Source organism: Phaseolus vulgaris, chromosome 11 (assembly GCF_000499845.2).
Source record: "Phaseolus vulgaris cultivar G19833 chromosome 11, P. vulgaris v2.0, whole genome shotgun sequence".
NCBI classification, from domain to species: Eukaryota; Viridiplantae; Streptophyta; class Magnoliopsida; order Fabales; family Fabaceae; genus Phaseolus; species Phaseolus vulgaris.
Window position 1 is genome coordinate 51,208,080 of NC_023749.2, and position 25,415 is coordinate 51,233,494.

The window sequence follows — 25,415 nt, forward strand, 5'->3', positions numbered from 1 at the left end:
TAATGTTGATTTATTAAGTATGAAATGATCTTAGAACTCCCTAAAACCTTTTATTTTATGTTTACAGTTGTTTTGTTTTTCATTATTTAGTGACATATCATGGTAATTACATGCAACAAAAAGGATTTAATGTATATCATTCTTCAACATTTCATATTATGTGACACAAGTTTTAACTTAACTAACACAGTACTTTCTTAGTTCTCTCACAGCGTTATTTTGTATTAATATACAGCTATTTTCTTTTTTTGTAAGTTTTCTTTTCTTTTTTGTAAGTTATTTTGTTTTTCATTATTTAGTGACATATCATGATAATTACATGTAACAAAAAGGACGTGACACAAATTTTAACTTAAATAACACAGTACTCTCTTAGTTATCTCTGTAATTATGAATTAGTCTCTTCTTAATTATCTTGTTCTTCCATGGACCCCATTCAATCGAAGAGGATAAGGATCCATGTGATTCATTTTGCACTCTTGTACGTAATATAACAAAGGTTTTGACTATATCATAACCACTCATTCATTCATGCCAATTCAGTACAGCTTGTAAATGACAGAGCCGTGGAAAGACTCAATACTTATTACTTGTTGACGAGCCATCAAGGAAAAAATGTTCACGAACCTTAACTCAACCCCATCATTCAAAAATTAGCTTATTACTATTGTTTCCATTGCACTGCACCCAATCAAAGGTGTAAGCTTCACTTCAAATTAGTGAGTTTCATTCATCCACTCCCTTTTCTATTCTTACCATGGCACTAGAAATGGTTACCGGTGCTCTTATTTCTACTTTCGTCGAGAGGACTATTGACACTTTGGCTTCCCGTCTTGTCCACATATTCGGTGCAAGAAAACACAATAAGAAGCAACTCAGTCACTTGAAGATGAAGCTCCTAGCCATTGATGTTGTGGCTTTTGATGCAGAACAAAAGCAGTTCACAGATCCACGTGTGAGAGATTGGCTTCTCCGGGCCAAAGATATTGTGTTTGATGCAGAAGATCTCTTGTATGAAATATATTATGAACTCTCCAAAACCCAAGTGGAAGCTGATCAGTCTCAGAGTGCTACTAACAAGGTGTGGAATTCCCTCAAATCTTCTTTTATCACTTTCTTTGAAAAAGAAATTGAATACAGAATGAAACAAGTCATTGAGGACCTAGAAGATCTTGCAACCCAAAGCGATTTTCTAGGTTTGAAAAAGGTTAGTTGTGTTGGGGTTGGATCAGGATCAGGCTCGAGTAGTAAATTAACATATACATCTTTGCCAAATGAAAGTGTAATTTATGGCAGAGATGATGACAAAGACTTTGTGTTTAACTGGCTAACATCCGACACTCGCAACAACCTATCTATACTATCTATTGTGGGCATGGGTGGCTTGGGCAAGACCTCACTTGCCCAACATGTATTCAATGACCCAAGGATTGAAGCTAAATTTGATATTAAAGTTTGGATCAGTGTTCCACAGGAATTTGATGTTCTCAATGTATCAAAAGTAATTCTTGACACAATTACTGGTTCAACTGATCACTGTATACAGCAGGAAGTGGTTCAGAGAAGACTGAGAGAAAACTTTACGGGGAAGAAATTTCTTCTCGTTTTGGATGACGTTTGGAACGAAAGACAATCTAAATGGGAAGATGTGCAGAAGCCTCTAATTTTCGGAGGCCAAGGCAGTAGGATTCTTGTCACTACACGTAGTGAGAAGGTTGCTGTTACCATGCGATCAGAAAAACACCTCCTTCAGGTATTAAGGGAAGATTATTGCTGGGACTTGTTCGCAAAACATGCATTCCAAAGTGATAATACTCAACCACATCCAGAGTTTATAGAGATTGGTAAGAAGATAGTTGAAAAATGTAATGGGCTTCCTCTAGCCTTAAAAACAATGGGAAGTCTATTACACAATAAATCATCCTTTTGGGAATGGGAAAGCATTATGAAAAGTGAGATATGGGATTTTTCAGAAGATGAAAGTGATATACTCCCTGCTTTAAGATTGAGTTATCTCCACCTTCCTTCTCATCTCAAGAAATGTTTTTCTTTTTGTGCCTTATTTCCCAAAGGTTATGAATTTGACAAGGAGTGTTTAATTCAACTGTGGATGGCTGAAAATTTTCTACAAAGCCCGTTACAAAAAAAGAGTCCTAAAGAAGTTGGAGAACAGTATTTCTATGATTTGTTATCGTGGTCCTTCTTTCAACAATCCGACAATGAAGAGAAAAAGTGTTTTATGATGCATGACCTTCTAAATGATTTGGCAAAATACGTGAGTGAGGACATCTGCATCAGGTTAGGAGTTGATGAACCAAAAGGTATACCCAAGACAAGCCGTCATTTTTCATTTCCAACCACTACTGTTAAATATTTTGATGGGTTTGGAAGTTTGATTGATACTCAAAAGTTGCATACATTTATGCGAACTGATAGGAGAATGAATAATCCTTTTTGTTTCCGTTGGTATTGTAAGATGTCGATAGATGACTTGTTCTCCAAATTTAAGTTCATACGCGTATTGTCTTTGTCTCGTTGTAGTAACCTTAAAGTGGTGCCTCAATCTGTAGGAAATCTTAAGCATCTCCGTTCATTAGATCTTTCTTACACTGACATAGAAAAACTACCTCACTCGATAAGTTTACTCTGCATGTTACAAATATTGAAGCTGAACTATTGTCGAAGATTAAAGGAGCTTCCCTCATATTTGCATCAACTCGACAATTTGCGACGCCTTGAATTTATGAACACTGGAGTGAAAATTATGCCAATACATTTGGGAAAGTTGAAGAATCTCCAAGTATTGATGAGTTCCTTTTACGTTGAGAAAAGTAAGGAGTTCAGTATTCAGCAATTACGAGAACTGAATCTTCATGGAAGTCTAAGAATTCACGAGCTGCAGAATATTGAGAATCCCTCTTATGCATTAGAAGCAGATTTGAAGAACAAACCACATCTTCTGGAGCTACAATTAGAATGGAATATTACCGGCAACACCTCTGTAGATTCAACAAAAGCTGGGGATGTAATTGAGAATCTACGACCTTCCAAACACTTGAAAAAGTTATCAATATGGAACTATGTCGGTAAACAATTTCCAAATTGGTTACTCGATAATTCATTACCAAATCTGGTGTCCTTAGTGTTGCGCAAATGTAAATCTTGCCAACGTTTTCCTCCCCTTGGTCTTTTGCCATTTCTGAAGAAGCTGGAGATTTCAGGGTTTGATGAGATAGTGAGTATTGATGCTGATTTTCATGGGAACAACTCTTCTTCCTTTAAATCCCTTGAAACATTGTATTTCTCCAATATGAGTCAATGGGAAAAGTGGAACTGCCAAGCCGTGACAGGTGTTTTTCCACGTCTAAGACATCTTTCCATAACAAATTGTCCAGAGCTGAAAGGACAGCTGCCAGAGTTTGTTGCTTTAAAAGAACTAGAAGTCTTTCACTGCGAGAAACTAGAAGCTTTGATTGTGAGTGCTATAGAATTACGTCTAGAAGAGTGTGGAAAGCTGCAGTTGGACTCGGGTACAATGAAAAGGCACACAACTGGTTGGCACAACATGGAAACATCATTTGTGGAAATGGTTGGGCACATCATATTCTGCACTTCTCTTGAATACTTGCACATTAATTCTCCACTGAAGTCAATCAGAAATGACTCTGTCTCTCTAAGAACCTTTCCACTGGATTTATTCCCAAGACTTAGGATGCTTATTCTCAGCGGGCTTTGTGATCTGCAGATGGTTTCACAAGATCATGCTCATAATCATCTCCAGGATCTGACAATCAAAGAGTGCCCTAAATTTGAATCATTGCCTGCGAAAATGCATATGTTGCTTCCATCTCTCACGAAGCTGTCCATAGAAGATTGTCCACGATTTGAGTCATTCCTTGAAGGAGGTTTGCCATCAAATCTAGAGCATTTGACAATCAAAGAGTGTCCTAATTTTGAATCATTAACTGGAAACATGCATATGTTGCCTCCATCTCTTAAGTGGCTATGCATAGAAGACTGTCCAAGACTTGAGTCGTTCCCTGACGATGGTTTGCCATCAAATCTATTTCACATGACACTCAAGAGTTGCTCTATACTTGTTGGCTCACTGAAAGGAGCTTTGGGAGATAATCCTTCTCTAGAAAGCTTGTGGATTGAAAAGGTGGATGCAAAATCTTTTCCAGATGAAGGTTTGCTTCCACTCTCTCTTTCTTCTCTAACCATCTCTGATTGTCCAAATCTAGAGAAACTGGACTACAACAGTCTCATGACGCTAAACATATATGATTGTCCAAGACTTGAGTCGTTCCCTGACAGAGGTTTGCCATCAAATCTGAAGCATCTGACAATCATTAATTGCTCTAGACTTGTTGGCTCACTGAAAAAAGCTTTTAGAGACAGTTCTTCATTGGAAAGCTTGTACATTGCAGAACTGGATGCAGAATGTTTTCCTGATGAAGGTTTGCTTCCACCCTCTCTTACTTCCCTAACCATCCGTGGTTGTCCAAATCTAGAAAAATTGTACTACAAGGGTCTCTGTCCACTCTCATCCCTTCAAACATTGTCTCTTAAGAACTGCCCCAACCTCCAACGCTTACCGGAGGAGGGTATTCCCAAATCAATTTCAATTCTTGAAATAAGGCAATGTCCTTTGCTGAAACTGCGTTGCCAGAAAGGAGGTGAAGACTGGGAAAAGATTGCTCACATTGAAGCCCTGTTTATATCTTAGTGATGTTGTTTGTTTTGAATATTGATGAATGCTCGGTTACTAATATTTGTTTTTTTTAGAATGTGTGTCAACTAACTTTCCTGTTTGGTGGTAGTGTGATGGCTCATATAAACTTTCTTTGTCATCCTGTAATTCTTCTTCCTCTACTTTTTCTTTTCAACCAGAACAACATTGACGAGTTTCTATAAACATCTGACTTCAACCTACTTCTTCTCAAACCTTCTTTTCAACCTTATATATTAATTGAAAATTAAGTTAAACATATAGTGACAAGGTGTTTGAAATAGATATAGAAAATGAGACATAAACAAGTGATATGTCAATTTAACTCAAACTGTAACTAAGTTTATTGGTTTACTAGGAGGGGATACAACTAAGTAGCACGGTATGCCCCTTAAACAATGGTAATGAGAAAACTATTCAACACTTATTTTTCAGCTGTAAGATTGCGTTCAAAATCTGGAATATATGTTTTAGTTAGGTTGAAATCCAACTTGTCCTTCATAATAAGCCAATGAACCATTTCCAACAATTTAACCTTTCTCAACTAAGATCAAAGGAAAATATGGTGTGGAAGGGAGATGGATAACAATCATTTGGAGTCTATGAGACAATAGGAATAGAGTTAATTTTAAGGATGGGAAGGTATATGCTGAAGAAATATTCCATATTAAATGGTCCAATTGAAAGTATGAACGTGGATCAAAAGTAAAATCCCTTCCTGTCAAGTTTTGTATCAGGACTGGTTTTTATGCCTAATACAGTGCCTCATAATTGTATAGATAGGCCTCCACAACTTTAAGTATCATAGGTAAAAAAATCCTTTTCAGTTTTTTCAAAACTGCATATGCAATTTCAGTCTTATACATGTTAATTTGAATATGTAATTAATTTAATTATACAATATAAAAATATATGAATAGACTAGAATAGAACACTTCCAAATTGTTTATAATTGGAGAGGACCAGTATCTGTATTTTGAACGTTTTCCTATCACTGCTAAGGTTGGATATAATGGAGAACAAATTACAATGGTCTCTGGAGGCAAAGATTCACCATGTTTTTCATGTATAACAAATTAAGCTATTTATAGGATTATACGACATCATGGATTTAAGTTATTAATTTTATTAAAATTGATTAAGCAAACACTTTTACCATTAGAAATATTTATGGATTATCATGGATTGGATTCACTGCATAAATGTTCAGCAAAGCATGCAACATCTTATATGACACACCATTAAAGTTCTAATTGAAGGTAGCAGTTAATCATATTCTTCTAGGTGTACAATGGTTGAATAGCCAACAAGTGCAAGCCACTAACACCCTGCCTTCTAGCTTGCAGCAACCATTTCCTATTTCTGCTACGAAGATCTAGCGATGGATTTTGTGGGATTGCCTCCATCCCAGGGATATTCATTCATCTGTGGAGTGATTGACATGCTTCCTAAAAACCCTTATTTTTTCTCCTATTAATGCTTACTATTCCAATAAACAAGTGGCAGAGTTATTTATGAAATTGGTGGTGAAGTTACACAGAATTCAAACTATTGTCTTTGATCAAGATCAAGTTTTACAAGTCAGTTTTAGTAATATTTATTATTCAAATCTGAAGCTTTGAACAAGTTTCTTTGAAATGTAATTGAGATGCTTTACTTTTGATTCTTCACAATACTTCATACCACACCAGCAGTGGTAGTACTCCCTTCAAGGTAGTACATGGTAGATACCCAGCTGTCCGGTAAAGTATAAGAAAAATGTTACTATCATAAGTGAATGCTCAAAAGCACCACTTTATAATTTTAAAAAAAAATTCTATTTCCTCATATAGATTTACATTTCAGTAAAATATTATTTTTTCCTTTACTTCTAACGGTTATAATCTGGAACAATTAAATTGAAAACTAATCTTTCATGGAGACCATTTGCAATCTCAAATTCAGTAATTTAGCAAGCTGACATATTATAAGGATAAGAGATTTTATATGGTGAATGAGTTATTATAAGGATTTCATTGTAATAGAGGGAGACATGGATGGATTGGATTTGACCATCTCTCTTATTAGTTCATTCTTCGATCCTCTTTTCATAACCTTCTGAGCACTTTTGACCTGCATGTATTTTTTCACCCTTAGAGAAAGATAAAGCTGTGAAAATAACTTTCAAGCAAAGAGAGTAATGGTTAATTAAAACTCTTTTAATTCAAAATCTATATCTTTGTTAGCTAACCTATGTAAGACAAAATTATTAATGAACTTTGTATAAAATAAGCATAAATCATGTATATATTTGGGTTTTGAACATGGTTGGACTGAGCTCTTCTATTCAATAAGGACAACAAAATTTTGAATATGTAGTTTTTCCTTTGAAATGAAGAGGATGTTAACCAATTAATGTAACTTTATTTTCATATTATGAAATGAGTTGCATTACATGGAAAGAGTTGCAGGTATGTTATATTATATTTTACTGCAAAATCAATTTCTCTCTGCCAATACTATATGGTTGCTTTCAAATATTAATGTTAGATTATTTGGATTTAATTATTTGTTAGTTTGTGGCTGAAACTGACAATTATTGTTGGCATCAAAAACAAATTATGCTCACCAATCTTAAAATAAAGCAATCATTCATAAAATAGCTCATTACCACTCATTTCGTCAGAATTTGCCACTATCTGCACTTCAGAACCATCATTAAGCAACCATGCATAAAATTCCTCATTATTATAATATACAGCTACCAGCCTCATGCTTTAATCTACTATTATATAGCTGCATCACACTTTGTTATCATCTAATTATTCATGTCATGAGAGTTGCAGTTATATTATATTTTACTGCAACATCAATTTCTTTTTGTCCTTTACAATGTTATTTTCAAATATATGCACGCAATTGTTAGATGATTTGGGTTTATTTAATGATTAGTTAGCCACCGAAATTGACCATTATTATTGGCTCACTAGCCTTCAAAGGCATCATGAAAAAAAACAAAGGTTGTTACTATTGTTTACATATCACTAAACCGATTCAAAGGCATAAGCTTCACTTCAAATTAATCAGTTCCATTCATCAACTCCCTTTCCTATTCTTACCATCGCAGCAGAAATGTTCACCAACCTTAACTCAAGCCCATCATTCAAAAATTAGCTTATTACTATTATTCCATTGCACTGCACCCACTCAAAGGCCTAAGCTTCACTCCAAATTGCTGAATTTCATTCATCCACTTACTTTCCTATTCTTACCATGGCACTAGAAATGTTTACCGGTGCTCTTGTTTCTACTTTCGTCCAGAAGACCATTGACACTTTGGCTTCACGTTATGTCGACATATTTCGTGCAAGAAAGCGCAATAAGAAGCAACTCAGCGACTTGCAGATGAAGCTCCTATCCATTGATGTTGTGGCTTTTGATGCAGAACAAAAGCAGTTCACAGATCCACGTGTGAGAGATTGGCTTCTCAGAGCCAAAGATGTTGTGTTTGATGCAGAAGATCTCTTGGAGGAAATAGATTATGAACTCTTCAAAACTCAAGTGGAAGCTGAGTCTCAGAGTGCTACTAACAAGGTGTGGAATTCCCTCAAATCTTCTTTTGTCACTTTCTTTGAAAATGAAATTGAATCCAGGATGGAACAAGTCATTGAGGACCTAGAAGATCTTGCTACCCAAAGCGATCTTCTAGGTTTGAAAAAGGCTAGTGGTGTTGGGTTTGGATCAGGATCGAGTAGTAGATTAACATATACATCTTTACCAAATGAAAGTGTTATTTATGGCAGAGATGAAGACAGAGAATTTGTCTTTAACTGGCTCACATCTGACACTCACAACAACCTATCTATACTTTCTATTGTGGGTATGGGTGGGTTGGGTAAGACCTCACTTGCCCAACATGTATTCAATGACCCAAGGATTGAAGGTAAATTTGATATTAAAGCTTGGGTCAGTGTTCTACAGGAATTTGATGTTCTCAATGTATCAAGAGCAATTCTTGACACAATTACTGGTTCAACTGAGCTTAGTATACAGCAGGAAGTGGTTCAGAGAAAACTGAAAGAAAAATTGACGGGGAAGAAATTTCTTCTTGTTTTGCATGACAATTGGAACGAAAACCAATCTAAATGGGAACAAGTGCAGAAAGCTCTTGGTTTTGGGGCCCAAGGAAGTAGGCTTCTTGTGACGACACGCAGTCAGAATGTTGCTATTGCCATGCGATCTGAAAAGCATCTACTGGAGGTGTTAAGAAAAGATTATTGCTGGGACTTGTTCGCAAAACATGCATTCCAAAGTGTTAATCCTCAACCGGATCCAGAGTTCATGGAGATTGGTAAGAAGATAGTTGAAAAATGTAATGGGCTTCCTTTAGCGTTAAAAACAATGGGAAGTTTATTACACAATAAATCATCCTTTTGGGAATGGGAAAGCATTATGAAAAGTGAGATATGGGATTTTTCAGAAAATGAAAGTGATATACTCCCTGCTTTAAGATTGAGTTATCTCCACCTTCCTTCTCATCTGAAGAAATGTTTTGCTTTTTGTGCCTTATTTCCCAAAGGTTTCAAGATTGACAAGGAATGTTTAATTCAACTGTGGTTGGCTGAAAATTTTCTAGAATGCCCTCTACAGAGGAGGAGTCCTAAAGAAGTTGGAGAACATTATTTCAATGATCTGTTATCTTGGTCCTTCTTTCAAGAATCTGGAAAAGAAGAGCCAAAGCATTTTATCATGCATGACCTTCTTAATGATTTGGCAAAATTCGTTTGTGAGGACATCTGCATCAGGTTAGGAGTTGATGAACCAAAAGGTATACCCAAGACAAGCCGTCATTTTTCATTTCCAACCATTGGTATTGTCCATTTTGATGGGTTTGGAAGTTTGGTTGATACTCAAAAGTTGCATACATTTATGCAAACTGACAGGAGAATGTATAATTCTTTTTTTTGCCTTTGGCATTGTAAATTGTCGATAGATGACTTGTTCTCCAAATTTAAGTTCATACGCGTCTTGTCTTTGTCTCATTGTGGTAACCTTACAGAGGTGCCTAAATCTATAGGAAATCTTAAGCATCTCCGTTCATTAGATCTCTCTTTTACTGACATAGAAAAACTACCTGACTCCATAAGTTTACTCTACAAGTTGCAAATACTGAAGCTGAACAATTGTCGAAGATTGATGGAGCTTGCCTCATATTTGCATCAACTGGACAATTTGCGATGCCTTGAATTTATAAATACTAAAGTGAAAATTGTGCCAGCAAATGTGGGAAAACTGAAGAATCTCCAAATATTGATGAGTTCATTTTACGTTGAGAAAAGTAAGGAATTCAATATTCAGCAATTAGGAGAACTCAATCTTAATGGAAGTCTAACAATTCATGAGCTGCAAAATATTGAGAATCCTTCTCATGCATTAGAGGGAGATTTGAAGAACAAACCACATCTTGTGGAGCTACAGTTAGAATGGAATATTAGGAGCAGCTCATCTGGGGATTCAACCAAAGCTGGGGATGTAATTGAGAATCTACGACCTTCAAAACACTTGAAGAAGTTATCAGTAAGGAACTATGTTGGTAAACAACTTCCAAATTGGCTACTTGATAATTTGTTACTGAATCTGGTGTCCTTAGCGTTGATGAATTGTAAACGTTGCCAACGTTTTCCTCCGCTTGGTCTTTTGCCATTTCTGAAGAAGTTGGAGATTTCAGGGTTTGATGAGATAGTGAGAATTGATTGTGATTTTCATGGGAACAACTCTTCTTCATTTAAATCCCTTGAAACATTGATGTTCTCCTTTTTGAGGCAATGGGAAAAGTGGGAATGCCAAGCTCTGACAGGTGCTTTTCCATGTCTACGAGAGCTTTCCGTAAGAAATTGTCCGAAGCTGAAAGGACAGCTGCCAGAGCAAGTTGTTCATTTGGAAAGACTAGAAATTGATGAATGCCAAGAACTTGAGGGTTCCGCTCCCAAGGCTTTAGATTTAGAACTACATGACTGTGGAAAGCTGCAGTTGGAGTGGGCTACAGTGAGAAGGCTTACAATGGGTGGGCACAACACTCTTGATCACTTACGCGAGTCAATAAGTGATGACTATGTCTCGCGATGTACCTTTCCACTAGATTTCTTCCAAACAGTCACGACCCTTAAACTCAGTAGGTTTGGTAATTTACAGATGATTTCACAGGGTCTCATCCATACTCATCTGCAGCATCTGGAAATCATTAGGTGCCATAAATTAGAATCATTGCCAGCAAACATGCATATGCTGCTTCCATCTCTCAGGAGTTTATGTATAGAATATTGTCCAAGACTTGAGTTGTTCCCCGACTACGGAGGTTTCCCATCAAATCTAAAAAACCTGAAAATCAGAAAGTGTTCTAGACTTGTTGGCTCACTGAAAGGAGCTTTGGGAGACAATCCTTGTCTGGAGAGCTTGTGTATTGGAGAAGTGGATGCAGAATGTTTTCCTGAGGAAGGTTTGCTTCCACTCTCTCTTACTTCTCTAACCATCTTTGATTGTCAAAATGTAAAGAAACTGGACTACAAGGGTCTCTATCAACTCTCATCCCTTCGATCACTCACACTTTTTCACTGCTTAAACCTCCAACACTTACCGGAGGAGGGTCTTTCCAAATCAATTTCATATCTCGAAATACGCAATTGTCCTTTGCTGGAACAGCGTTACCAGAAAGAAGGAGGTGAAGACTGGAAAAAGATTGCTCACATTCAATACGTATTTATACTGAAGTAAATAATGTGCTTTTAGTGGGCTACAATTTATTTTTGTTTTGAGTGTGTATCAACTATTTTTCTCTTTTGTTAGTAGTGCTGCAAAAAGTTTGTAACCATTCACCCTTCCATCATTTTAATTACGAAATATAAAATGTAATACTTATAAAGCTTAAATAAATTTTAAGTTTCTAATATATTTTAAAATTGTCTTTATTTGTATTTTTGTTTTAATATCATATTTTATTTTTAGTTACTTTTAAATTTATTTTTATTATAATATATACACAGACATTTATATATATATATATATATATATATATCTACATATTTTTTTCATTCATATAATGATGTATATGCTACAAATATAAATAATAGAAGGACTTAATGCATATCATTCATCAATTATGTATATGCATGTTTCAAGTAGACTTAGATATGAATAACAAAACAGATGCAGAATATTACATAAAAAATTCACAGAAAAGTGTTTAATTTATTAAATATCTAGTTAAAAAAAATTACATGTTTAGAGTAAAAATCAATCTTATATTAAGACGTCTTTTCATTTCTCTTGTTCCTCACTCACTAACCACATTTCCACTTAGCTAGAAGACCACTATTTAACATTCTGATATCTTTGACCTCCAATTCCTCTTCTTCCTTCGGTTTGCACACTTTCTCTCGGCTTACCCATGCAATCGATCTCTTCTCTCTTTCCCACGCTTAAAGAAAACTTCTTTGAATACTAATGATTTTGTTATACACCGACGCTGGAGCTTTAAATAAGGATAAGAAGAAAAGAGGTAGAGCCGTTAAAACCGATTTTACTAAGCAAATCCTTCTGGTTGACAAGAATCTTCCTTTCCAAGCTCAACCTATCACTTAACTTATTAAGGATAGTCAATACAGTAGTAATTGAAAGAACAAAGATATGGAAGGGAGCTCATACGTGCTATATAGTATAGAATTCCAATTGTATATTCAAGAATCTGGTTTTGAATTCCTTGAACAGAAAAAGAAAACATTAGCTTATATTATACTTCACAAAAGAGACAAAGAAAAATTGCAGGTAGAAGAATGTTTTCTCACCGCACTGGTTCTTTTCAATTCTACACCCAAAACTTGGCAATAGTAATCTTGTTGACATCCAATTTGATGAGTGGTTTGATTGATGAAGCATCTCACACCCTTTCCACATAGGAAACGTTGTTGCAATGGTTATTGTTTGTAAAGGTAGCAGCATTTAATGGCACCCAACCTTGATGTCCATCACTGTGAATTCACCATAACAAGAAAGAACAGCATAGACATCGCCTCCAGGATCACAAAGTCTGCCATTCACTTCCACGTAACGAGGATCATCACTCATTCGATCACTACAGTTTAGAAACGCTACTTACGGAGGAAACTCATATATATTCCCATGCCAGAAAGTTAGTGGATCGGTGGCGTAATTTTGAGGACCACGAATGTTAGTGAAGCTACTTAAAGAGATGAAATATTGAGGAATTGAGCAAGCAGTGTCCTCCTCAACACCTGCATCAGTCAATTGGAGGTTGTATGTTTGGTAGTTGATATTCTGAACATGGTATTTCCCTGAAAACAAGGTATGTTTTCAGGGAATGGACGATCCCGGGCACCGTGAGTTTGCCGGAATAGCACAATAATGATAGCCACACGGGCAAGCAGTGATTGTGCAGAGCAGCAGAAAGACCATAAGACCACCATTGTTTACCTCTGGTCGTATAAATGATTCACCAATGTCCACACATTTAGACGGCTGATTAGACCATCTCAACCCGTTCTTAAGTTCCAAGATTGGTGCCTTACAACAGTAGCTGCAGAGAAACACCTTCCCGAGCAATTACACGCAAGTCATTCATGATGGGAAGCAGAGCACGCTCAAGTAGAAGGGGTGACTATGGGTACTCAAATGACTATACCTCTTTCTTCTTCTCGAATTTTCCCCATGGCTATGGTGCAGTGGACATGATGAAGATTTTTCAAAAAAAGGCTAGGGTGAAAGAAGTCTTCATTTCTCGCAGGCTCAACAGATGGGGGAGAAGATTTGGGTTTGTGAGGTTCTTTGAAGTCAGAAACGTGGGACGCCTTGAGAAGGAGTTGGATAACCTTTATGTTGGAAACATGAAACTCCATGTAAACATCCCAAAGTACCGAAGGAATGAGATGGAACCCCCTAAGGAGGTAAGGAGGGTCTCAAGACCTCCCTACGTGGAAAGATAGAGAGACAAGGGGAAGAGCAAGGAGATATGGGTGGAGAAGAGAGGGAAAAAGTCTTTTGTAGAAGTTGTCAAAGGTGAAGAGCCACAGGAGAAATGGAAGGGGGTAGTAATAAAAACATAATCACATGTACTGCCTTGGATGGAAAGAAGTGTTATCGGGCAGTTTAAGGAGGGTATGGACTTTGATCAGCTGGGGGAGGAATTCGTGAAAGGTGGTTTGCACAGCATTGTAGTGAGATTTCTAGGAGATAACTTAGTGCTTATGACCCCTAGAGAAGGAGAGAACATAGGGGATATTATTAAGCTTAATAGAGACTGGTTTGACATTATCTTCACCAACATTAAGCCTTGGTCGGTCTCTTGTGTGGCATACCATAAAGTAGCATGGGTAAGATGCTATGGGTTACCCTTATCGTTCTGGAGTAAGGATTGCTTTGTAAAGGTGCTAGGAGAATCAAATGAGTTGGTAGCGATTGATGCATCCACATTATCTTGGGAAAACCTGGAATATGCCAGGCTGCAAGTTCGGTCTAGGCTGAGGTGCAGCATCAGGGTAGTAAAGAGCGTGCGGATCAATGATCACACATGCAGTATACTCATCGAGGAAGAGACTCCTGAAAGTCACGGAGGCTTGCACTTGGCTAAACACAGCGACATCGACTCAGACAGCGTGTCCTCTTCGGAAACTTACGTAGAAGAAACAGTTTTATCCACGAAAAGTTGTGAAGAGGGGGAGAAATCGGGGTTTAGGGAGGTATTCCGACCAATAGGGGAGGAGGAGGGAGGAGAGACGGTGGTGGATGGCGTGCAGTGCTCATACAAGACAAAAACGCCACTTATGGAATCATCCTCAAAAAGTAAAACGTGTCAGAAGAGGGCTCCTAATCCTTTCATGAATAGAGAAAGTATAGGTCAGCAGGTGGCTCAAGGAGTGGACCTAGATCTTAACCCTACTCAAGGCTGTGCTTTTTCACATCATAGTGTTGTAGCACATGTTGAGCTGGCTAAAGCTGTGCTGGATATTGAATGCTTGAATATGTTGCGGGAACCCGCCCATAGCCCGACCCAAGATAGGGAGCTGGAGGCCCATCTTTACGAGGCTCGGGTACCACTCACTGCCCAAGTTGAAATGAGTGCTCCAGAGCCAAGGTCTATGCAAATGGTTAGTCGAGAGGGACATAATCGTAATGACCTGTGTGGCTGCATAAGCGAAGGTAAGGAGGTAGGCGTGAACGAGGTACATGAGGTCAGTGGCGTAGGTCATTCAGAGTCGGCGCAAGCTTTTCTGCCATTGACGATGGTGAATGCGAGCAAAGAGGATAGGGAAGCAGGTGGGTGTTGGGAGGGAGGTACCCCCGAAGTTGTCAAGGCGCAAATGGTAGGGAAGGAGGACGCAAGTGTGGGAAGCAGATTAACCACCCCTTCACGAAGCAGAAAGTCGAAAGGTCTCTTCGAACTGGGAGACTTCACTGCCCAACCAAGGCGGTCAGTAAGAATTTTGTCATGGTTATCGAAAGCAGGTGCCTCTTCTCATGCAAGGAATGGTATGTGTTCGGACTTTATATCTGATGGGGACGTTATTAACTGCAATCTTCGCTTCTGTGAGCCTTGTTTTTCGGATGAACCATCAAAATTATGGGAGACTGGGATGCAAGCTGGGCTAAGATGTCAAGGGGATGAGGACGAAGTTATCAAAGAATATAATTGTTTAGAAGAAAGGGATACAGTGTTTAAGTCGAAATATGACGAGGGTAATAAGGATGGTCATCTATGTTGATAGTAAACCTGAATATTAGAGGTTTGGGGGGAAGTACTAAAGCTAGGTACTTGAGTCACATTATCTCTAGTGAGGGAGCAAATTTTGTATGTATACAAGAAACAAAATTGAGTGTTCTTTTGGATGTAAGGTGCTTCTCGATGTGGGGGAATAACAATGTGGGGTGGGTACATTATGGAGGTGACAATGGTAGCGGAAGTTTGCTCTCCATGTGGCATAAAGAAGCATTCAGTTATGATACACATGTGATGGGGAAGGGGTTCATTGTTGTTTTTGTCAATATAAAAAATCAAATTGCAGGTGTGTGGTGGTGAATGTTTATACTGCTTGCTCCCTAAGCGAAAAAATTTCCTTGTGGGGGGAACTGACAGATATGAAAAAGGTTTCTTCAGATAGGGTTTGGTGCTTCTGTGGCGACTTCAATGCTGTCAGAAGGCGCTGTGAAAGGAAAGGAGTCAGCACGAGGGACAATCAATCAGGAGAAATGAGAGGGTTTAATAACTTCATCGACTCCAATCTTCTGGTAGAACTACCGCTGGTTGGTAAGCATTTTACATGGTTTAGCTCAAATGGGAAGGCCAAGAGTAGGCTAGACAGAGTTCTAGTCACCGAAGAATGGATGCAAACATGGCCTATGAGCAAGCAGTATGTGCTGAGGAGGGAGGTTTCAGACCATTGTGCTCTAGTGGTGAAGTCCATGATTAAAGACTGGGGCCCAAAACCTTTCAGAACCATTGATGCGTGGTCTCTAGATAAGGGGTTTGTTGGTTTTGTAAAGGAAAAATGGAGTTTGTATGCAGCATAGGGGAACGCGATCACGGTGGTTAAAGAGAAGCTGAAGAGGTTAAAGGGTGATTTGAAGCTATGGAATAGAGATGTTTTTGGTAATATTGAGACGGCCAAGAAGTCCATTTTGCAGGAATTAGAGGCTTTGGACTGCCAAGATTGCAGTGGCTCCTTGTTGGAAAGTGAGAGGCTGCAAAGACTCGGCCTGGTCAGTAGATTGAAGGAAACTGATAAAAATTTGGAATCCCTCTTATGCCAAAAAGCTAGAGCTAGTTGGTTTAAGTATGGTAATTCTTGTTCTAGATACTATCACTCTTCTTTGAGATGGAGGCGCCTTAAGAATGAGGTAAAAGGGGTAGAGGTGGGGGGTATCTGGTGTGAGGAACCCTGTACAGTCCGTGCTGAAGCTAAGAAGTTATTTGAAAACAGATTTAAAGCCACTAGAGACTTTGGCGTAAGACTTGAAGCGGTAGAGCTTAAATCCCTATCCCATGAAGACAATATGAGTTTGGTAGCAGAGTTCACTGAGGAAGAGGTTAGGGATGCGGTGTGGCATTGTGAAGGCTCAAAGAGTCCAGGACCTGATGGCTTCAATTTTAACTTCATCAAGAATAATTAGGAGGTTCTAAAAGGAGAGATTGTGGCAGCTATGGCTAACTTTCACACTACAGGTCATATACTCAAGGGTTGTAATGCTTCTTTCATAGCATTAGTCCCTAAAATTAGGGATCCTTTAACGCTTGAGCAGTATCGTCCTATATCTTTAGTCGGGGCATTGTACAAAATTATCTCAAAGGTTCTAGCTGGAAGGATGAAGAAGGTCTTGCCCTCTATTATTGATGAGAGTCAATCGACGTTTATAAAGGACAGAGGGATTCTCGAAAGCGTGCTTATGGCTAATGAAGTGGTAGAGGATCTTAGGAGGGGTGGGTTGTGCTTGAAGGTGGACTTTGAAAAGGCGTATGACTCAGTCAGTTGGGTATTCCTCTATGATATGCTTCATAGAATGGGGTTCCATAACAAGTGGATTAGTTGGATCAGAGGTTGTATGGAAAGCGCCACAGTCTCAGTTCTTATAAATGGAAGCCCTACGGAGGAATTTAAACCTTCCAGAGGGCTAAGTCAGGGTGATCCCTTAGCTCCTTTTCTCTTTGTAGTGGTAGTAGAAGGTTTAGCTGGCTTAGTAAGACAAGCTTGCAAGGCTAGACTGTTCACCAGGCTTAAGATTGGTAGAAAGGAAGTTGAACTGGGCATCCTCCAGTTTGCAGATGATACTGTGTTTCTGTGAGGACTCCTATTCAAATGTGGTGACCCTGAAGTCTATCCTTAGGGGGTTTGAGATAGCTTCGGGGTTGAAGATCAACTTCCACAAGTCAAAGTTAATAGGCATCAATGTGCACAGGAATAATCTTGCTTGTTACACAAAGACTTTGAATTGTACTCAGATGGGACTCCCGTTTAGCTATCTGGGCCTTGAAGTTGGAGGGAATCCAAGGAAAAAGAAGTTTTGGGACCCTGTGTTAAAAAAACTAAAAGCAAGACTTAATGTCTGGAAAGGGAGGTTTTTATCTATGGCAGGTAGAATATGCCTAATAAAATCGGTCCTTACCTCTACCCCGCTCTACTATTTGTCCCTGTTCAGAGCACCGGTTGTGGTATGTAAGAGCATTACCAGAATTCTAAGGAGATTCCTGTGGGGTTGGGAAAAGGAGAAGGAGTCAATCTCATGGGTAAGCTGGAAAGCACTGTGTAAATCAAAAGAGGATAAAGGTCTAGGGTTGAGAGATATTCGAATGTTTAATTCTGCTTTGTTGGCTAAGTGGAGATGGCGCCTTACAGTGGAAGAGAAAGGGAGGTGGAAGGACTTGTTGGTTTCAAAGTATGGTTCGAGCTTAGAAGTAGTGCATTCCCCAATGAAACTTCAATCCTGGTGGTGGAGAGACTTGCACAAAGTTTGTGGGGAGGGGGAAATGATAAGTCACCTATCCACCATTCGGCTGCGTAGAGAAGAGAAGGATGTCCAAGTATGGGGGAATGATGGAAATAGGTGCTTCTCAGTGAATTCTGCTTATGAATGCTTGGCCAAACAAGTAAGCGGGCCACATCTTGATGTATTCAAATACCTTTAGAAGGCTAAAGCGTTCCCAAGTGTTGTGAATACGGCATGGAGAGCACTGACGGACAGTCTACCAACTAGAGGAGGCTTGAGCAGGAGAGGGGTGATTATGAACACTACTCTGTGTGCCTTATGCCAGACCAAGGAGGAGTCCTGTCAACTTATCTTCCTGGAGTGTAATCATGCTATGAGTGTATGGCTAATGTGATACAGATGGGTTGGCATTCTATTTGTCCAACATGAGGATATAAGAATCCACTTTGAGAGCTTCCATTTGTTCCAAGTTAGTAACAAACAGAATATGGTCTGGAAAGGGATTTGGACAGCAATAGTAAGGTGTATTTGGGATCAAAGGAATGCGGTGGTGTTTAAGCAAGGTGTAGTAGATGCAGAAGAGATGTTCCAAAAGGCCCAAATTAAATCCTGGCTTTGGTTGAAGCACAAATCAACCTCATTTGACTACTCCCTAGTGGATTGGATCCTGAACCCGATGAGTTGCATTGGAAGTTTAAAGTAAGTGGGTGGGAAGCGTTGAGTGGGAGGTAGGAGATGTTGTATGTGGGAGTGGACTGCTATAATGCTCTGTATAGGGTGAAGAAATGACATCCTTCCTAGTAGGAAGGCTAAGGTCTGGTGGAGAATCTTCGGTACTTGTACTGGACTAGCTGGGTTATTTGGTCTGTGATGAATCAATCTTGTGAGGACTTGTTGGAGTATGGTGGACATAGAACATAGATGATGGATGGGTTCGTTCAAATGATGCTCTGGGCCCTGTGATGTAGTGGATTAATTCTGATTGTTTGCAGGTATTAAAACAATTGCAAGGCCAACACCTACGGAAGATGACTTCTCCAGATTAGACGCTGCACTGGGGCCTAAAGGGAATCGTGTTGTGTACTGTTAAATGCCATGGTGTTGTCTCAACTGGGAACTTGGTTCGGGAATTGTGAAAAAGAATGGTTTGTTGATGTAGCATATGGAGTTGGGTGATTTGGCTTGTATTAGGAGCGGCCAGGTTGGGCAGACTGAGGCTGATGTAAGATCATGATGGTGTGCAATGTTTTACAGAGAGTCGGTTAGTTATGGTGGGAAGTATAAGCCTGGCAGCAAATAGAAGGGATGAAGGGTGATACATATTGAAGTGCTACTGCTACTACTTGTCTAGTGGTTGCTGTTGATATAGGTACCTTTCTTGGCAGCTGTTATTCAGGGAGTAAGTGAAAGCTTTGCATTACTGTAGTAGTGACCATATAGTAGTAGAGGTGGGACTGGCTAGTTGGTGTGTAGGATGTTAGAAGCAGCTAGCTTTCCCCTGTAACCCCTCTAGTGTTAAGTGAATTAATTTGTAACTCTATTTTATGCTGTTGCTCGCTTAACTTTAGAGTGATTATGTAAAAGGGTTGGGACACCCCTTAAGTGTCTCTAATTATTCTATTAATTTATTGCTGATAAAAAAAAACTAATAACGCAGACCACTTGTTAAAATTTTGATACAAAACAATTAATGTTGGTTCATGTTCAACTACTAATTACTAACCAACCAAGTTTCATGAACTCTCAAAGTGGTTCAACGTGTGAAAACTTTTACAGTAAGCCCCACACAAACAAAACCGAATCTGAATGTTAAGAAACGTTTCTGCTACGGAAGCATGTGATGAGCAAGAAACAACAAGCTTCATAACAAGTGGGCGCCCCAATTCAATTCCCATTTTTTTAATCAACATTTTCTTATTTTATCTTTATGACTATTGCATAATAACAACCTCAGTCAAATGTTTCAGTTGTTCAATGATTAATTTTTATTGTCTTAGGATGACATCCAACAAGAGAACAATGAACAACTTTTCTTTAACATGCATACATAGTGTAATTAACTTTTTTTTTTTTTACCTTATTTTTAGGTTAGAGTAAACTTTTTTGAACTTTTAATTCAAATGTTTGGGTTATATTATGTGTATCTTGATCGATATTTCTTTATATTTCAAGTTTTAGTTTTAAGCAGAAACCACCTAAATTAAAAGAATATCTAAAATTTACGTCAAGTTATATACTATTTGTCGTAAATTTATGTTGGAATTGATTCAACGTAAATAGATTCCCTGTGTAGTTCACACTCGCATCTGTTGTAGTGTAGTTCAATAAAGAAATACGTTTTTCACTTCTAGTATTTTGTCTGAGGTAAATTTACGTGTCTCTCATTTATATCAAACTTTTACCTAACGTAATAATATAATCAACCTTATATAGTGATGTGTTCTGTTTTATCTAAAGTGTGTGTCAACCTTCATATTTCAAATCTCTTCATTACTCTGCATAATCAATAGCTGCTGCACACCCTCTTCAACCATTATTCAAATTACTAATAGGAACATGTTCAAATTGTAACACATGCTTTTTTTCTCTTAGTTATCTGACAGTGTTATTTTGTATTAATATACAACTATTTTCTCTATTGTATCTTTTCTTAGCTTTCTTTTTTATTATTATCTCATTATTCTCTGTAATTATGAATCAGTCTCTTTTTATTTATCTTGTTCTTCCATGGACCCCATTCAATCGAAGAGGAGAAGGATGCATGCATGTCATTCATTTTCTACAGTTGTACGTAATGACTGACAAGTCTTGGAAAATATAAGAAAGGTTATGTACCTTGACTATATCATAACCACTCATTCATTCATGCCAATTCATTATTCACAGAGCCGTGGAAAGAATCAACACCTATTGGTTGTTCACGAGCCTTCAAGTAATAAATGTTCACCAACCTTGACTCAAGCCCATCATTCAAAAATTAGCTTATTACTATTATTTCCATTCAAAAAATAAGATAATTAACTACTATTTTCATTCATCTACTCTACTCCCTTTCCAAATTCCTACCATGGCTGCAGAGTTGGTTGGTGGTGCTCTTCTCTCTGCTTTTCTTCAGGTTGCATTCGACAGGCTGGCTTCTCCACAAGTTCTGGAATTCTTTCGTGGAAGAAAGCTTGATCAGAAGCTGCTGAAAAAGTTGAAGTGGAAGCTGCGGTCTATTGATGCTCTGGCTGATGATGCAGATCTACAGCAGTTCATAAATAAACGTGTGAAAGCATGGCTTGCTGATGTCAAAGATGCTCTGTTTGAAGCTGAGGATCTCTTGGATGAAATATATGAATTCTCGATGCGCATAGTGGAAGATGAATCTCAGAGAACTGATAACAAGGTGTGGAATTTGAATTTCCCCATATCTTCTGTAAGTTTCTTTAACAGTGAAAATGAAATTGAAACAAGGATAGCACAAGTCCTTGACGACTTAGATGAACTTGCAAACGAAGGCAGTCGTCTAGGTTTGAAAGAGGCTAGTGTTGATCGGGTTGGGGTTGGTTCAGGATCCAATAGTAAAGTGTCACAAAAATTTTCATCAACATCTTTTTTGAGTGAAAGAGACGATATTTATGGCAGAGATGATGACAAAGATATTATCTTTAACTGGCTCGCACCTCACACTCGCACTGGTAACAAGTTATTAATACTTTCTATTGTGGGGATGGGCGGTTTGGGTAAGACCACTCTTGCCCAACATGTATACCATGACCAAAGGATAGAGGGTACATTTGATATCAAAGCCTGGGTCTGCGTTTTGGATGATTTTGATGTTTTCAAGGTAACAAGAACAATTCTTGAGGCGATCACTAGATCAACTGACGATAGTAGAAACCTAGAAATGGTTCAGGGAAGATTAAGAGATATACTTTCAGGTAAGAGATTTCTTCTTGTTTTGGATGATGTTTGGAATGAAAGCCGGTCTAGATGGGAACAAATGCAGAAAGCTCTTGATTCTGGGGCTCATGGAAGTAGGATTCTTGTCACCACACGCAGTAAAAAAGTTGCTCTCTCAATGCACTCGGACGAACACCACCTGAAGGAATTACAAGAAGACTATTGTTGGCAGCTGTTTGCAAAACATGTATTTCAAAATGATACTCAACCAAATACAGACTGCAAGGAGATTGGTATGAAGATAGTTGAAAAATGCAGAGGACTTCCTCTAGCCTTGAAAACAATGGGAAGTCTGCTATACAATAAACCATCAGTTTCAGAATGGAAAAATGTATTAGAAAGTGAAATTTGGGAATTAGAGGATAGTGATGTTATTCCTGCTTTAGCACTGAGCTATAACCATCTTCCCTCCCATCTCAAGAGATGCTTTGGTTATTGTGCTTTATTTCCTAAAGATTATGACTTTGATAAGAAGTGCTTAATTCAACTATGGATTGCTGAAAATTTTGTACAATGTCATCCACATGCTAAGAAGAGTCCAGAAGATATTGGTGAACAATATTTCAATGATCTATTGTCGAGGTCTTTCTTTCAACAATCAAACAGATATAAAACATGTTTTGTCATGCATGATCTTTTAAACGATCTGGCAAAATATGTTTGTGAGGACGTCTGTTTCAGATTGGGAGTTGACAAAGCAAAAGGTATTCCCAAAACAACCCGTCATTTTACATTTGCAAACAATTATGTGGAATATTTTGATGGGTTTGGAAGTGTACATGATGTTGAAAGGTTACACACATTTATGCCAACAGATTGGAGTTGGCATTGCAAGATGTCGATAGATGATTTATTCTCCAAGTTCAAATTCCTACGTGTCTTGTCTGTGTCTAACTGTTCTAACCTTACAAAGGTGCCTGACTCAGTAGGCAATCTTAAGCATCTCCGCTCATTAGACCTCTCCAATACTCACATAGAAAGACTGCCTGAGTCAACATGTTCACTCTACAACTTGAAAATATTGAAGCTCAACAATTGTGCACTGTTCAAGGAACTGCCCTCAAATTTACACAAACTCACCAATTTGCGTCGCCTTGAATTTATGGATACTGAAGTGACAAAGGTGCCAGAACATTTGGGAAAATTGAAGAATCTTCAAGTGTTGATGAGTTCGTTTGATGTTGGCAGAAGTAAGGAATTCAGCATTCAACAACTAGGACAACTCGATATGCATGGAAGGCTATCAATTGGGGAGCTGCAGAATATTGAGAACCCCTCGGATGCAGAAGCAGTGGATTTGAAAAATAAAACACACCTCTTGGAGCTAAAGTTAGAATGGAATAGGGATCAGGACCCTGTTGACTCATTGAAAGAAAGGGATGTAAATGTCATTGAGAATCTCCAACCTTCCAAGCATTTGGAGAAGTTGTCAATCAGCCAATACGATGGTACAAAATTTCCAACTTGGTTTGGTGATCATTCATTATTGAATATGGTGTCATTAAGCTTGTTCCAATGTAAATACTGCCAATATTTACCTTCCCTTGGACATTTGCCCTTTCTCAAGGACCTCACAATATCAGGGCTTGATGGGGTAGTGAGTATTGATGCTGACTTTTACACGAGTAGCTCTTGTTCCTTTCCATCCTTGGAGACATTGAAATTCTCCCGCATGAAAGGATGGGAGAAATGGGAATGTGAAACTATGGGAGGTGCTTTTCCACGTCTTCAACATCTTGCTATTCATTATTGTCCCAAGCTGAAAGACCACCTGCCAGTACAAATTCTTCATTTTGAGACACTATATATTCGGCACTGCAAACAACTTCTGGGGAACGATGGAATGTTGAAAATGAATGGGAAAGAGGTCACCATTTATCAAGTACACAACATGGAAGAATGGTTTGTGGAATGGATTGGGAAAATGATATCTCATGATTCCCTTGAAGACTTGAAAGTTTATTCTTGCCCCAATATGAATATTCCCATGAGTCGACAATATGATTTCCTTGTAACTTTGACGATTAATGACAGTTGTGACTCTCTAACCACCTTTGCTATAGACTTCTTCCCAACACTCAGGTCCCTTTATCTGCGCAACTGTTGTAATCTACAAGTGATATTACAGGTACATGCTCATACTCAGCTCCAGGATCTGACAATCAGTGATTGCCCTCGTTTTGAATCATTGCCTGAACGAATACATATCCTCCTTCCATGTCTTGAATTCTTAAGCATACGAGATTGTCCTAAAGTTGATTCCTTCTCTGATGGATATTTGCCATCAAATATAAAAAGGATGTATCTCACTAATTCCTCCAAACTTATTGTCTCACTGAAAGGGTCTTTTGGAGACAATTCCTCTCTAGAAGCATTGTTTATTGGAAATCTGGATGTACAATCTTTTCCTGATGAAGGTTTTCTTCCGATCTCTCTTACTTCTCTACGGATCTATGATTTTCAAAATCTTGAAAAACTGGACTACAAGGGTCTCTGCCACCTCTCCTCTCTCAAGGAATTGTTTCTTGTTAACTGCCCCAGACTCCAATGCTTACCAGATGAGGGTCTTCCCAAATCCATTTCATATCTTACCATTTCAGGCAATTGTCCATTGCTCAGAGAGCGTTGTCAGCAACCGGGAGGCCAAGACTGGAGAACGATTGCTCATGTTCAAAACCTATCAATTTTGTAAAAATGATCTGATGTGAATTTTGTAAATAATCATCTGTGGAAGTCTCAAAGGGTTTTCATGTGCTACACTGACGAGGGAATTTTTAGGATTGTAAGTTTTTTGTGGGGGCTGGGGAATAGGATCTGTAGAACCCATTTCATGCAGAGTTTGGTATAGGAGTTTTGAAGAATTCTTCTGAGTTGGATCATAGCCTTGATGGTTTTGTTTGTTTGGGAGGTTTCTTGCCTCTTTTATGTAAAAGGGTTTGAGCATTCTCAAATGATCCCTTTTATTTAGTTTAATTCTTTGCTGAAAAAAATATGATTCATTATGGCAATATAGGAATGCTCTGAAAACTCCCACTGAATATCCCTTCAAGGCTTTTGTTTAGAAAATCCTGTCGACTACTTGTTGAGTTCAGTATAGAACGATTTGGGTTTCAAAATTTATTAACTTTGATGCACAAATTTCAGGTTATTAGAACGAATAGTACAGAAATTGTATAGCTTACTAATTAATGAAAATGAAAATGATGAACTTTAAGTAGTCAATCCAATAGTAATTGAAAAAACAAAGATATGGGAGAGAGCTCTTACGTGT

At 38.3% G+C, this 25,415-nt stretch overlaps 3 protein-coding genes across 3 annotated transcripts; all 3 read left to right on the top strand.

Moving 5' to 3' along the window:
* The first annotated feature begins 542 nt into the window (after positions 1-542).
* On the top strand, positions 543-4,935 carry LOC137819862 (putative disease resistance RPP13-like protein 1). The gene has a single exon (XM_068623766.1). The coding sequence runs from the start codon at positions 758-760 to the stop codon at positions 4,727-4,729; it is 3,972 nt and encodes a 1,323-aa protein (XP_068479867.1). The 5' UTR covers positions 543-757; the 3' UTR covers positions 4,730-4,935.
* A 2,386-nt stretch (positions 4,936-7,321) lies between these two features.
* Positions 7,322-11,657, top strand: LOC137819878 (putative disease resistance RPP13-like protein 1). The gene has a single exon (XM_068623767.1). It carries the CDS (start codon positions 7,985-7,987, stop codon positions 11,480-11,482), a length of 3,498 nt encoding a protein of 1,165 aa, XP_068479868.1. The 5' UTR covers positions 7,322-7,984; the 3' UTR covers positions 11,483-11,657.
* A 9,564-nt stretch (positions 11,658-21,221) lies between these two features.
* Positions 21,222-25,154, top strand: LOC137819894 (putative disease resistance RPP13-like protein 1). The gene has a single exon (XM_068623768.1). The coding sequence runs from the start codon at positions 21,267-21,269 to the stop codon at positions 24,834-24,836; it is 3,570 nt and encodes a 1,189-aa protein (XP_068479869.1). The 5' UTR covers positions 21,222-21,266; the 3' UTR covers positions 24,837-25,154.
* Positions 25,155-25,415: the final 261 nt, after the last annotated feature.